At 42.3% G+C, this 16,156-nt stretch overlaps 1 protein-coding gene across 15 annotated transcripts in view; it reads left to right on the top strand.

The window, feature by feature from the left end:
• Nucleotides 1-16,156, top strand: part of LOC130174624 (ERC protein 2-like) — a 151,968-nt gene that overhangs the window by 21,642 nt on the left and 114,170 nt on the right. For all 15 annotated transcript variants that reach the window (XM_056384635.1, XM_056384634.1, XM_056384632.1 and 12 more), the window contains 2 exons: nucleotides 544-711; nucleotides 15,487-15,654. In XM_056384635.1, the coding sequence (XP_056240610.1) occupies nucleotides 544-711; nucleotides 15,487-15,654 (336 nt within the window). The remainder of the gene's footprint in view (nucleotides 1-543; nucleotides 712-15,486; nucleotides 15,655-16,156) is intronic.

Genomic DNA, 16,156 nt, shown 5'->3' with positions numbered 1-16,156 from the left:
GGCTTGGTGTGTCCACAGTGCAGACAGTAGGCCTGGGACTCCCCTGAGTGAGGACTGATAATGTAGGGCTGGGCGATAATTCAGTGTGGTAATTTATCGTCTCTCCCAATAAATGTATCATGACACAATTGGCATGTTTAGATATTTTAGTTTACAATTTCATGTCTAAATGAATGATAAAAAGTTCTGTTGTACCAAAATGTGTCGCAGCACAGGAAAAACGTTGTTAAATAGCGTATTTAAGCCTCTTGCTGCAATCAAATGAATGTGTGCTTGCAAAACACTCGTTTGTTTTGCAAGTTCTGTTCAGTAATATGATTCAGTAATATACAACAGCATAACACGCATTGGTGTTGTTTTGCAGGAGGTGTGTATGTGGATTCTGTGTGTGTCTGTTTGCCAGAGAGGAAAAGCCATACTTTTTCTCATTTTTGAAAGTTTTTGTTATCTGCAACTATATCAGTTTGGTTTATGATGACTCAAGGGTTTTCATAACAAACTTGTATGTGTATGTTTGTGTGTGTGTGTGTATGTGATTGCCAGATAGAGCAGCTGAAGCAGGAGCTGAACAGGAAGGAGTCAGAGATGCAGGCCCTGCAGACCAAATTGGAAACACTGACCAATCAGAACTCAGACTGCAAGCAACACATCGAGGTGCTAAAGGAATCGCTCAGCGCCAAGGAGCAACGTGCCAGTACGCTCCAGACGGAGGTCAGTGTGCACACACACACACACACACACACACACACACGGGGGACACACCTGCACACACATACACAGACATATTAAATCTCCAGATATACAATCACACACTAAAACACCCACACAGTTGCAAACACTCTCCGTGATGCACGAAGCCACTCCAGCTTCCTGGAAAAACACTTGTACAAATACCCACAGCCTCAGATGGATGAGGCTGGCTTAAAGTTAAGATGCTGCTACAATATTAACAGCATCAAGGGCCATAATATGTTAAGGCAAATCTACAGTGATGTTGAACAATGTGCACCGTTCCTGGAAAAATAGCCAAGTAGCATGCACAGATACATGCGTGAGATGACAAGAGGTCATCACATCAAAGACCTCCGCTGTAATGCACCTGTTCTCAGATACACAACCTAAAAGAAAGTGTGCAAGTGTACGAGATGATGTCGTTTTGTGCCTTGGTTTGTTTCTCTTTCTGTGTCTGAAAAGGACGCTGAGGTGGGTGGAAAAAAAAAAATGCCTATGCGTGTGGCGCTTTTAGTCCACCAGTGGGCTTGTACGTGTGGGCGGGTCAGTCAGTCAGAAGGCTGGAGAAAGCTGGCAGCCTTTTCCTTCTTCATCTTTAAAGTTTTTTAACTCTAAGACTCTAATGATTTTATCACTGCTGTTAGGGAATGGAGGCAGGTTGTATGCCGGGAGTTGGAGGTGTGTATGTGTACGTGTGCGTGTGCGTGTGTGTGTGTGTGTGTGTGTGTGTGTGTGTGTGTGTGTGTGTGTGTGTGTGTGTGTGTGTGTGTGTGTGTGGTGGGGTGGGGGAGCGGAGATCATTTAGCATTTTTCTCCATCACTCTTTAGACTTGGAACTGATACTTTAGATCTCTTTGTGTTCAGCAGTTGAGAGCGGCCTGCTAACTATGTCCACTCATCATTACAGGAAGCAATTTGGGCCAAAATTAGGCCTAATTGTCCATACATGTGCAAGGAATTTTGGCCCTCGCAGTTAGCTGAATACATCATACTTAAAGGAATTGGTTTTCAGTGGGTGGTTTTTTTTTTTTTTTATGCGTGTGCATGTTTTGGTTTGTGTGTCCATCTAAAATGAACTAAAGAAATGTGTGTGTGTGTGTGTGTGTCCTTTTGCCATAGGTGTAACTTTATGGCAAGATCAGAAGATATGTCACCCATAATCATTTCATGATTTGCCCTAACAAATTAACTCTGTCATGTGCCCACTGCAATCTTAACCCACCTAGAGAGAGAAAGAGAGATGAAGGGAGACTTCGGCTTTCCAGCCCATGATTCACTACACACCCTCCTCCTTCTCCTTTGTTCACGCTTTTAACAAGTTACGCTGACCGCAGCAGACCAGTATTTATCCACATATATCTAATTATATTTTGTAATAACTTCATTTATTTACAGCTGACGCTAACTGTTAGCTGTGATGCACCGCAACATAGATGGCTAAAGCTCGCCAACATTACAGCCAATATCAGTTTTAACTATCAGCGGAAAAACTGTATGCGGATGCAGCACAGTGTGTTCTCATGGGTGTGGGTGCACAGCAGGTTCAGTAAAAGGTTACCTACCCGAAAGCTTATGAGATGTTTAAATATCCCGAAGCTCTCTTGCAAGAGCAACTGACAGAAGCCTGATGCACAACACAGCAGAGAGCAATAACAGTGACTTCAGTCTCCCCAAGTGTCCACCTTCACTGACTGCCAAGACGTTGGTTCAGGGCCATTTGACCTGCTAGCTTAATGTTAGCTTAGTGAGGATTCACTGGATGATTTAGAGTCTACACACTTGTTCGTGCACACAACTGAAATCAACATGATCGCCTCTACAGGATAGATTATAAGTCATTAATATACCCCTTTCCGAATTAACTGTCCAGGTGAGGATCTCAATTTATGTGCCAAAGGTGACATTTAAAGTAGTTTATGCAGTGTATTGCACATTAATATTATACCATTAGATATATTATCTTGTTGGTGAAGATTGTTGCTGTTAAGTGATTTCCAGTAAATGTCTCTACCGCAGTTGAAATGACAATGATGCCCTTGAGAGAGCAGGTGATGCATGTATATCTGTGTCTGTATAAATGTGTCCATGTATGTTTATAGGGACAAGGGACTGTAATGTTCATGACATTGGGCTCTGTAGCCTGTTAAAAATATACACACAAAAACATATACGCTGTCAGAGCTGATTACTGGACTCTCATCCCCGATCTGGAGTAGTTTTTTTTCCTGCAATTGAAGTGGCATTTTCCCCCACTTGGGAGAGGCTAAGGTTTCCTGCACTAAGTGGGCAAACCAGAGGATGGGTAAAGATACTGAGTACGCTTGAGGCCAGCCGTGGTTCTGCATTCCTCTGCTGTCTGTCAGTCATTTAGTTAGAGAGGATAGTGATTCTCTCAGGATCTCCCTTCTCACCTCATTCCTTCCATCCACTCATTATTACTTCATCTCCCCTCAGCATTATGTTTCAGCTTTCCCACATCTCATTTCAAATTCCTGTTGGTCCATCGAACCCCTCTCCATGTACATTGTGTGTGTGTGTGTGTGTGTGTGTGTGTGTGTGTGTGTGTGTGTGTGTGTGTGTGTGTGTGTGTGTGTGTGCGCGGGCGAGTGCCAGGTGCGTGTCATCATGAATGACAGTGATTGGTACAGTAGTCCACTCCCCCAGAGACAGACTGGTGTCTCCCAGACCTGAGGAGCAGCTTCATCTCACAGACACTTGTCTCTAAGAGCAATTCACATCAGGATGGGACTGAGAAGGGACTGGCCGCTGAACAGAGCAGGCACTGTGAGCGAGGGAATGAGAAAATGGAAGTGTATTTATTTGTCAGTCAAAGTTAAGGACAGCTTCTAAATGGGCGTGATTGAATCTGTCTCCAGATAACTGGAAAATGTGGAAAATAATGAGTGTGTGTATGTGTGTGTGAGCATTGTTAGTCCGCAGCCCACGTCTGTGGAAACTTAACCCTTTAATACAGTAGGTGTATGTGTCTTTCCTGCCCTGATCGGGACAATGCAGGGCTGTAACTTTACTCCAGCAGCTCAGGTAACCTATCAGAGACCTTCCTGCATATTTAACCAGCCGGCAACAAAAGAACAGGCCACAACCTCGGTGGACAAGGGGCTTGCAGGTGCTTTGTTTTCTTTGAGAACATAGTTTTGAATATGAACGTTTGACTAAAGATGCCAAATCGGATTGTGGGCCTGTTTGCTTGATTTAACATTGACTAGATTTTACAGGGGGGAAATACACAACATGCATGCATGGTATGGAGTAAGAGCAAAAAGTACAATATTACCATGACAACAGGAATAAAAAACAAAATACAATTATAAGTTATTATAAGTAAAAATTAGTAAAAGTAAGAGTGAAAGTGAAAACTTGGGTGTGAGCATCCCGCAAAACAGGTTTAACACAATCATTTAAAAAAATCAGTACAACTACTAATAATAATAATGTGTAATCTTAATATAAAGTGTGAAAATATGGAAAAAAACGAATGGTGATGCATTTACAACAGAAATATACAGTGCACTGTTAACCTGGACGAGTTGACTTTACTAATTTGATGAAACTGCTTTACAAAACTCAAGTAATGGATAAATAATAAGATGAGTAATGGAATAACAAATCTATCTGAGTGAAACTGTGTTTGGTCAATACATTTGTAGCCAAATTATTTGTACTTAAAATATTTATTTGTTTATCGTTTACTATTAAACACACAACGCTGCCTTTCTACATGATCCCTGCTTTTAACAGGTTGAGGAGAATCAGGTTTCAGGCCACATCGTAGTGAAGGCATTCTCATCATTAATATCCTTACAGAGCGAGAGAGACAAGAAATAACACTGCCAGTTCACAGCTGTAAGAACGATGATTTGTTTGCACGATCTGACTGAAATCACTGAATATTAAAATTTTAAAATGTAAAATAAAATAAAATAAAGCAACTCACAGAGTTATACCTGAATAAGTTAAAAACACCCTCCGAAAAAAAAAAATAACAGGACATCCCTGTGAGACAAGGCAGCTGATTCATGCAGAGAATAACAGACCACCTCACACGTATCACTTGGCTCTTGCTGAGGACGAGCCGGCTACAGACCAACAACATGAAAAACAGTGAAGAGAACATGGCAGTTGTTTTCTTTGTCATGAAACAAGCACTGATGATGCTGATCTGATCAACTCAAAGATACAAGTGAAAACAGAGGTTGGTAATCGTACAATATACTAAAATTCATTAAGTAATGCAATGAGTAGAAACAAACACTGTACAAATTAAGCTAAAGTTAAATTGTACATATTCTGACTGAGTTTAGTGTCTTTACTTTTTTCGCAGCCTTCCTTTTAACTGCAACACAAAGTGGATCATCTCTCCAGCTCCCCACACAGTCTGTCTTACCACAGTGCTTATGTCAATGGCGTATCTCATTCTGAACGGCCAAAATGTCTTCAATATTTCTATTTCTATATATTTTTTGGCATAAAAAAACAGGAATACAGGGCCTGTGGTAGTACCTTTTATGTGGAAAACATTTTGGAGCCATAGCCACAAGCCTGAACCAATTCTGTGTCAACAGCTTGAATCATTTCTTTGCCTTTTTTTGTGTGACCTGCTATTGCTATCTCTGCTGTCTTCTTTAGTTGTAACTCTAAATCCTGGAAAGTTACATTGTCTGAGTTATTGCCTCCAGTTTTTGGATGCAACAAATCAGGTTGTATTTAATGTCTTTGTCAGCAATTAGTTCTGGTTTTCATTTTGTGATGGTCAATAAGCTTTGATTTAGAAATTCCGAATTGGAGGCGCGCATTGTGCAGGTGGCCACTTACCCACTCAGGGGAAATCCAGACCTGAAGTAGACTCAAGGTGCCTAAGTCAAAGTCTGAATCAGGCACATAAATAACAGCCATATAACATTTGATATTTTGTTCCTCGCTGCATGCCAGCAGAAGTGTTAGAAGCAGCACGCCTTTAATGCACATTTTGTGATGTGGCAACATGTCTGTGTTTACAGAGAACACAGTCTGTGGTATTTCAATTTAAGTTTCTCAGATGTGACCTCAAATATCTTGTGTTCTCTTTCATCACCAGCGTTTGCAGTGTGTCTGCCAGAGGACCTCCACTGAGTTTTGATTCTGAGGTTGAGGTGTAATGACTCGAAGAAGATATAAATGATTCAAAAATGACTTGCTAACATCAACCGTGGCGACGGTGATGAATATGGAAAACAAGAGGAAAAAAAAAAAAAAGAATCTGGAGTGGGAGAGGGAAAGAACGGAGGATAGATGGAGCAACAGGAGGAAGTGGGAAGTGAGAGAATAGAGTTTCTTGATGGATGTAGAAGGCTGTGGGCTTTTGTCAGTGAGCGATGCGATGGTACGGTGCGCTGTGGTCTCTGCTGGACTATTTTTGTTGATCTTTCCTTGTTCTCTTTGCTGATTGATGGTTCACATAGGTAGTGAGGCGGAGAAAAGATGTGGTCTCAACGTGGTTGGACTCCACCCTGGACTCTCCCCCCGCTGTGTTCTCTCTCTCTGTCTTTCTTTCTGCCTCATTCCCTTTTGCTCCCTTTGTCCATATTTTCTCCTCCTTCATAGTATCTGCCTCCATCTGCCTTCTCCCCCCACGTTTTGTCGCCTACCTCTCTTTCTCCTCTTGTCCATTCTCCTCCCCCATCGGTTGATAGAGCTACAGTGGAGGGTGAAAAACAGATTAAAGGGAGGTGAGAACTTGATGAACTCTCCGAAGGGGACAGTGAGGTTGTTGGCATCAGTGAATTGGAAACAGTTCTTGTTTTAGGCTGACCACTAATTGTCAACTTCACATTTCAAACCCTGGACCTGTTGTGATGAGTCCCAACCACTGCGGACCGGTTTTAATATGACCTCATCTGAACTTGACTGACCATGGTCACTATTCTCAGACCCAACAGCGTGCTCACGGGTTCCTGGGGTGGTGCGGTTTGGGATGCAGTGTGAGTAGCAAAGCGTCGGGGGCCCCCCAGAACAAACACGGGACGGTCCAAAATAAAGCCCCCGCGAGTTCTTCAGAGGCCATGTGGAAAAGCCATAAAGTGGAGTAATAGGGGTCAGAAGGGGGATGAGATATTTAATGGTTTACACAGGGAACGAGGTAAATATGTGCATGACAGAAGGAGCCGACAAACACAAGTGTTGCACGAGGTTACCTATGGATATGCGCATGAAAACACACACGTTAGTGTTGTCGTGCAAATGCACATACCACATTCTTCAGCCCAACTGATGCGTTAAGTTTGAGGACATCTGAGGTAAATATCATTTGTGTGATGATTCATCCCACATGATGGTCTTTGGGAAGTGTGTGTGTGGGTGTTCTGTTACATTTTTTCATGTTTTTATTTTTGTACATTTTGAAACAAAACAAGAACACACATAAACGCAGAGAGTAATGAGGGTTTGGCTTGGTCTGCTGTCCGTCAGCGGCTGGTTAACCAGAAGGCAGCGAGGCGCTGATAGAGACGGCCAGGGACAATATGCTCCTTTGTTTTTATTCTGACCTCCTCTTCTTCAGGGTCACTCTGCTTCATTCAGACCACTTAACCTCTAATTTCATACATACATACAGACACATGCACAGGCAAACATAGAACAGAGAGGATATACTGAACAAACATGCATTGCCACAAGAAAACAGTGGAAGCGTTTTCACTCCCACTAATAGAAAGTTGAAACTTTGTTAATAGAAAGTTTCTAATTAGACTGATTGAACCAGAGAAAAGCAGAAATACAGTATGGACCATGGTCTCTCCTCTCCTCTCCTCTCCTCTCCTCTCCTCTCCTCTCCTCTCCTCTCCTCTCCTCTCCTCTCCTCTCCTCTCCTCTCCTCTTCTCTCCTTTCCTCTCCTGAATAGCTCCTTATGCTCCAGAGGCGACCATTTTTATACAATTCATTTCAATTCCAATGTGCTGGAGTAAAGAATAAAAGCAGCAATTCAGGCCAAATGTTAAATGCAATAAGAGAAGAGGAAGAAATGGGTAGAAAGTGTAGATCAACTGGACATTTCTAGTCAAATACATGTGTAAAGTATGAAGGACCTGAGGAGTCCTTATGGAAATAACGAATGTGATTGGCGGCTTATGCCTAGAGGTATCTTCTGCTGGAGAAAGGGAATACACAAACAAACACAAATGCAGTTAGGCAGTTTCCACTTTATTTGTTTATGTCTCTGATGTACATGTGTCAGCCACCATGCTCTCCCTCCTCTGGTGTATGTGTGATGACAATGCGAGACAACATCAGCTGTTTGAGCAGAGCATATATGCTGCAGGCTTGCAGCAAACAAACAATACAGATCTCTGCTCTTCTGTTTTTGGAACGTACCAAGATATGACAGAATTCTTTGTTGCTCCTTAGCATTAAGTCTTTAACTTGTATGTGATGCAACTACATAGCTAATGTTTTTGTAAGGATAAAAATAAAAAGCTTTGAACAATTTTTGTGCAGTATATAAAAAAGTTACGAGCAAATATTCCCCAATTTAGAATTTGAGTCTGCAGCTCTGGCTATGTAAGATATCCTGTATAGATAAAATTCCCCTAGGGGATAAATAAAGAATGTATTTATCTGTCTATAACACTGTTCATCCAGTCGATGTCTTTCAAGTCAGTGTTTTCTGTGCTAAAAGGTTCTGAGGGTGTGTTACACATACTCGCAGACCGACAGATGAATAAAATAAGGAGGTGGTTTCACTTGTTCAATCAAGTATGAATTAAGAAGATTTCAAACACCTAATACAGACTGCGCTGTTCTCCATGTGTTAGCCAGGAGTGACCGTTCAGTGTGATTTGACAGGAAATGGATTCCCTGGAAACAGGATGTAGCAACTGGCATGTGGTGCTGGAAATGATCAGGAAAAATAATCAAAGAAGGAGCAAGTGTTTATGAGGGGGAACGCCTGCAGCGCCTCTTCCTTTATATGTGTGTGTGTGTGTGTGTGTGTGTGTGTGTGTGTGTGTGTGTCTCTGCTCGAGGATGTAATGATGATGGATGGAGGTAGAGAAAGATTGAGGCAGCTGTGTGCAGTGAGGGTTAGTGTGATAGCACTCAGGGGTGTGTCAAAGATCTATCCACTGGTACAGCACCAAGAGCATGGCATGATTGACTTTAATGATTTGGCAGAAAACATTCATCCATTCTGTCCACAAAGATCCTTTTGTCAGCGGATCCTGGGAGCTCTCTGTCTGTGCGTGTATGTGTCCTTGTCTTTTTTTTTTTTTTTTTTTTTACATCTGTGCTTTCCCATGTTCTCTCTGTAGCCTGTGGGCAGACAGCTGTGTTGCCATGGTTTTATCAACAGATGTTACGGTGTACAATGAGACTGTGCCCCACTCTCCACCCTGCAGCCCCTGCTGTGAGGCAGTTTACATCCGCTTATTATCCCGAGCCGGCCCTGAGGTGATCTGTCCATTATACGATTCATGATCAGAGCTCTGGCTGCTGCCTTATCCCGGGCTTTGATGACACACCTCAAATGACACCCAGCCTAAGCCCCAGGACAGGGAACGTCCCTCATTTCCGCACAGATCAGCCCCAGTGTCGTCATGTCTGGCGTGGCCCGTTAAGGTGGAGAGGAAATCTTCTGTTTGCGTGCATGTGCTTGTTTATACTGTGTGTGTGTGTGTGTGTGTGTGATGAGAGAATCCAGAGACAGCGCAGGATCTCGTGGAAGCCCTTGTTCACAGTCGCTCTGCGAAGGGCTTCATTCTCGCATATGACATTGCAGCTTCCTCCTGCACCTGTGCAGACACACACACACACACACACACACACACACACACACACACACACACACATATATACAGCTAACATGCAGGACTGGTCTCATATGAAAAAAATCACTTTGGTCTTCAGGCTTTTCTAACCTCACAACCTTCAGCAGTGACCTCCTGAAATCTATTGGAAGTTTCTATTGCCTCATCAGGAAACTATGGATCATTTCACGCCACTGCTTCTCACATCTGTGTGAGTAAAAGGAGACCCACAGTCAGGTGCTTATGCACCATCTGTGTGAGGCAGTACAGTGTATATACTGTTAACATGTGCCTTTTATAAGCTGGATTGGCCAATTTTTTATTCACCTTTCACCAATCTTTAATAATGAAAACATTACTCAGAGTGGAAGCAAAACCAACAGCAATTGGCTGTTTGAACCCAGGAGTCCACATTCATTCCCTTTCTTCTCCATCATATGAGTTCGTGTTGGTTTCTCTTTGATGCCTACATTTCACCTAAAAGAGATATTTGACTGATTATAGCTGGTATGGGAGACTCTCTGGTGGTCTAGCATCATCTTGAAATGAAATAGCCTTCCTTCTTTCAGTGATACAATCCAGACTTGGCCACATTAATGGCTAGACAAACATGAATTAGTTGAATATTATGTCATAAATTTGGATGATTAATTTCACAGTACAGGCCTTTAAATAAATTAAGTCTAACGACAGCCCTTTGCTGTATTTACTCAGGCTGGCTGGATGTCATAGAGCTCGAGGAGTGAATCGCTCACACAGCTGTGTGTAGTGCACCACAGCAGCCTGAGCTGATCCCAGTTCAGACGCCAGATACACTCCACTCGACTCACTCTTGGGATTTAAGAACTTTTATGGTGGTGTTGTCAGCTGAGGTGACATTCAAACTTCTTTTTTGAACAGCAGCACAAAAAAATGAGTAGAGCTCATGCTGTGTGTGTGGGTGTATGTGTGTGTGTGTGTGTGTATGTGCATGTTTGATGTTTTTAAAGAGTGAGATTGGGAGGATTTGAGATCATATTAGGAATGTTTTCCTGATCAACCCACAACTCTACTCGCAATATTGGACTCCCAGGTGGGTGAGTGAGAGTGAAACTGTTAGTATGCAAGTGTTGGTGTGTCCCCAGGCCTTTGCTGTGGTCTCCCCATCATCTCTGGTTCTGCCGTTTTGACTGCGGTCTACTCATATAATCTCTGTGTTGTTTATTGCGGACTCGAGCTGACGCTGGGACTGATACCTTTGCAGATTTGCCTGCCAGAAAAACTTTTATGATGAAATGTGAGGCAGGAAAAAGGGAGGTGAGGACAAACAGAGAAGCTGTTTTCTTTAAGCCTCTGTTTTACTTTTCTAACCAGTGTCCAGAATCCACATTTGGCTGTCATTGCAAGCATGAGAGAGGAAGTCAGGGAGAATGAGTGTGCGAATTAGTGAGTTTATGTATTTGTGTGCATGCTGGCATGTTTTAATTGCAGGAACATGCATGTGTGCATGGAGAAAACTGTTGACTAAATGCATGCGTTCATGCACACCTCAGAGTGATTTTTAGTTTGTGACTTTCTTTGTTTAACTAAATACCATGTATTGCCAAGAATTAATAGTTTTGCAACCACAGAATCTTGAAAACATATCAAGGTCATTTTTTAAAATGATATGGTGCTGAGTGAGGGGCTGGAAAGCTTAAGTGAGGTTATGGGGGAAGATGGGGTGATAGAGATGTGTTTTTAATTCATCCATTCAGAGGAACGCCTCAATGCAATTGCCAAAATCCTTTTAGATTTTAACTGGGTGAAACTAAACAGCAGCGGCCCGTCTACTTCTCTTCCTCACCTTTCTATTTCTTTCTTTCTCTCATGTACATTAAAAAGCTGCGATTACAAAACAGAATGTGGTCCCTAGTGTCCAATTGCGGAGGTAGAATGAGTACCTCGGTTGTCCTGGAGACCGCAGGAGTTCTACTTTCAATGTTATCTCACTCATATGGAAACACAAATGCACAAACCTACAAAGTCAAGGCTGGGAAATGTGGGCCTGTCCCAAAGACAACCAGGCTTGAGGACTTGAGGGATTTCTCACACCGACACATCACTTTGTCTCGCCACAGGACCCGCACCTTTAAATGGCAGTAGGAAAACTCCTGGAGTGTTTGTAACATGGCTGGAGGGGTGGAGTGTTGAAAGAGAGGTAGAAATGGCTCGGGTGAGAGAGAGAGAGAGAGAGAGAGAGAGAGAGAGAGAGAGAGAGGTGTTGTTGGAAGATGACATTGAGAAGAAGGGGAAGAGGGTGAAAAGGAAAATTGGAGAGGAAATTGAAGGAGAAGAGAGGGGTTAATCACCCTGACTTGTTAGTTGTCTATCATCTCAGCATGCGTGCCAGCTGATAAAGCCATGCAGTATTTCCTGTAACAGACCTGCTGATAGAGAAGTAGCTTTAGCCAGTGGAGGAGCAGCATGCCAGTGGTGTTAATATGCTCCAGCCAAATGATCTGATAAGAATTCCCATCATCTCCATCCACCGTCTTTCACTCTTTCATTTATCTTTCCTCAAGCTTTCACCCTTGCTCCTCTCCATCCTTTTATCCTTCACTCCTCATCTATCCTCCTCTCTCCTTGTTGTTCGTGTACAGCGTCTGGCAGCAATGAGTGCTTTAAGAGGGTATTAGCGGGGCGTCTGTACAGTACTATCACAGCTTAGTGGGCCAGTGCAGGTGAGACAGCAGGGATTTCCTGTTAGGCCTCTCTGCTACATTCTTGCTAAATTGCTCCTTGCCAGGTGGGGTTATAAAGGGGAGGGGGTGGCGGGGGGCATTCTCTTCCTCTGTCTCATACACACAGTGACAAACACACATGCGCCTGCACACACAGTTCTGCAGCAGCACATGGGCATCAGCGCACGATAATGTGCGGGCACTAACGTACTGTACGTACAAAGGATTAGTGGTGTCACTAGTGTGCGTTTGTGTGTGTGCCAGCCAGTGTGGAGCGGAGGAGGACAGAGCAGGGCTCAGTATTAGACTCTGGTTGTCTGCCAGAGAAGCAATATGAGATAAATACTTCACCATCTTACACCTGGGGGTCCTGGACTGCTTCTAATGCTGCTACTTGAGAGGAGGCCTCTGTGTCTCTGAGGGCCTGCATGGTGCACGCACACACACATGCAAGCAGATAGGCACTATTAAGTGTGGTCCAAAATAGCTGTCCTTCCCAATTGTGTTGTCAGTATATTGTTGTGTTATTTGTTATTATTTTTATTTTTTCCAAGTAAAAGTTCAAGTACATAAGAGCATAGAGTATCACAGGTGCTGGACTATGTGTTTTTGAATTACGGAGAGACAATGTAGGATGTTATGCTATGCTTGCAGTATAACATCACATTTTATATGCTAAATTTAGGTTTGTAACTCTCATAGCTGTCGAATAAATGAACTGTAGTAGAGTAAAAAGTACAGTTTTTTACTCTAATAAATTTAGTCTAAATTTGTATTTTACTCTTTTCCCCTAAAGTAGAATACTCAAAAGTGCAGTATTGAGCATTTTTCAGATTATCCGATTTTTTTTTTTTTAATCTTTTTTTAATTGCTACTGTGGCTCTGACGCAGCTGCCGGTCCCTGTGTGTAGTCACTGTCTGGAGTAATGACCATCTGATCTGTTACACATCATGAGTAATAGCCTATCAACGCTGAAGGCTGCTGTGTACACAAACGGGCAGAGACGAGAGCAGCTGCGGTTAACGAGCAGAGCTGTGTGTCGAAGGTAAGGTAGCAGACATCGTTGAAGTTGTAATAAACATCACAACCTGTACACTGAAGTTACAACAACACCACACTCTGATGAACAGGTTCATCTGTTGATCCAAGACACACCGAGCGAGAGAGACAGATAAGCTAGCGCTAACTGCTAAGCTAAAGTAACTAGCATAGATGAACAGCGTGTAAACAACTGCTGAATTAGTGAAAGGAGCAGAGAGCTGTGAGTGCTGAAGCAGAACTAGTGTAAATTTAAATGACCAGTGCGTAGTTAGTCACTGTAATGAAGAAAAGAGCAACATTAACTGTGTTAAGAAAGAGCAGCAATAAACTACCAGCAACAGAAACTCCAGCTAACAGAAGGTGACACACTACATTGACTGCAGCACGTGAAGGGTGACTCTCTACTGTTTGATTTAAGTAAAATCACTGTAAAAATGTACTCTGATCAAAGAACAAAGTAAGTTGGTTAATGTGTATTCTGAATAAACATGTAGCTGCTTTACATTTCAAAAGGGGGTAGGGGTAACACATGGTGATAATAATACTATATGATAAAACTATTAAATTAAAGAACATCTTTAGCTTACGAGGTGTATCAGTTCCAGGTGAGAACAGCGCCGAAAGCAACAAGTCAATTCCAGTCAGGCACTTTGCAGCCTGTGCATACAACTGATAATTACTAATATACAGTACACTCAGTTGGCAATTTATTAGGAACGTCTAGCTAAACCTGATGCAGTCTTATACAACAGTCCTGCAGTAAATCCTCCATGAAGATTATAATGTTCAATAAAATAGTTTTAGACACTTGTTGATTCAACTCTACGATCCTTTTGGAGGATGTAATGTGTGGAGCAGTTGAGCTGTACTACATTATACAGAGGTGTTTGTGTTATTTTGCCTGCCTTGATATTGATATAAATGGGAGTGGACAAAATAATAGAAACACCTGGACAGTTCCAAATATCAGCTATCGGTCTTCTTGAATACTAGTGATCGGTATGGGAAAAACCATATTGGTTGATCCCTGGCATGTACCTCAGAATTGTACTTAGTTACAGTACTTGAGTTAATATACTTAGCAAGTTTCTGTCAGTCGCTCCAACATACTCTCTCCTTTAATGAATCACCTTATGAGCCATGTGAAATAGTTAAGAAATAAGTCGGAGAGCACAACAGACCCTGTGCCTTAAGTGTTCTCAAACCGTCCCCTCTGTGTCCAAGTAACACTTGTTAAACAACTGTTAACAAGCCCTCTCTTACTGCTTCCCGTTATCTAAGTGTGTGTGTGTGTGTGTGTCTTGAATTCATATAAAACACACATGCACATCTTAAAATGAGGTTCAAATGGGTTCACTCATTGTGCAACGGCAAAAAAGTGCTGGAAATGTAATCAGGTGTTGAAGAGCAACAGAGGAGCACATAGTCTGTTCTTGACAGCCAGCTGAGTGTGTGTATGTATGGGTTTGTGTGCATATGTGTGTGTGTGTGTGACTGTAGGCGGTGCAGCTGAACACTGATATATGTCCAATAAGAAGTTCTGGAGTGAGCTCAGATATCACTCATCTTACTGTGCACAGCCAGATATGGAGGATTTTTAATGTGTGAGTGTGAAGTGTGTGAGCAGTCTGATCTGTGGCAGCGCTGGCCCAATCATACAACACTCTCAGTAACAAATGATGGGATGTGCTCCAGGCTCCTTCTCACTCTCACACACATTTTTACTGCATCAGTCCACAGTGGTTCATATTATGGACATTAGGTCAAAGCTGAACTTTTACTACTTCCAAATGTCAACAAGTAAATGTGTTGAGCCATGTCAGTTCCAGGACTGAATAATAACATATGGGCCACCTGACTGAGAACTGGAAAAAAAAAAATGGTGTCAGCTTTCCTGATCTCTTTTGTGTATTTCTTTGTATGTTTGTTCCTGTTTTTCATGGTCTGCTTCCTTCTAAAACATCTATTACAAATGACTTTGATCATATGTGCTTATCTGTCCATCTGCCTGTCCGGATAAACTATGAATATTGGGTTTATATATCACCCATTCTGACTCTTATTTCACCTTTTCTCTTTATGCTGCCATGTCTATTAGTATAAGCCTTTGTCATATACAGCAGCTCCATTTCAAACTGTGCCTGAATATATGTCAGTGTAACTCCCTATTGACTTCTAATCTGAACTATCTGCACTTCTTTTGGTCTATTCTAGGTTGATGCTCTGCGGGTGCGTCTGGAGGAGAAGGAGCAGTTCCTGACCAAGAAGACCAAGCAGCTGCAGGACCTGACTGATGAAAAGAGCACACTAACAGGAGAGATCAGAGACATGAAGGACATGCTGGACGTCAAGGAAAGGAAGGTCAATGTCCTGCAGAAGAAGGTACGTGAACCCAGCTGACTACGGCATCATACAGTTTCTGTAAGTCCTGCATCTACTCTAGCAATACCTAAAGTACATATCAAAGAAATTCCCTCTAAGTTGGTTTAACTTCTTTTAAAGGAAAGTGTGACAGAGTCTACATCTAGTAGAGAGGCCAGATCATTTACTAGTTCAAAATCCTGGAACATTACTTTTTTGGTTCACTCTCACTGCTCTCATATCAGTGTCACATTTGTCGGGTTGAAAGAAAAAAACAGTTCCGTATGAATGCTACTGTTGCTCTGTGTCTGCTGTTTGTGCAAATATGCATCTCTTTCCTAAAAAGTTCTCCGGATTAAGGTGATAACATATCTTTGTAGTGTTTGCAGTTTGTTCATCTGCCCCCATTTGGGAAAATATATCAGGTAATACTACTTTAACAAACTTAGCTGTGTGCTGTTTATAGTTAGGATTAGGTTTACTTATAGCATAGCATAACTGTTTCTTTCCTTCTACATTTGGC

The sequence above is a fragment of the Seriola aureovittata genome, chromosome 9 (genome assembly GCF_021018895.1).
Source record: "Seriola aureovittata isolate HTS-2021-v1 ecotype China chromosome 9, ASM2101889v1, whole genome shotgun sequence".
NCBI lineage: Eukaryota > Metazoa > Chordata > Actinopteri > Carangiformes > Carangidae > Seriola > Seriola aureovittata.
Note: the sequence above shows the minus strand (reverse complement) of the source record. Positions and strands in the feature narration are given on the sequence as shown.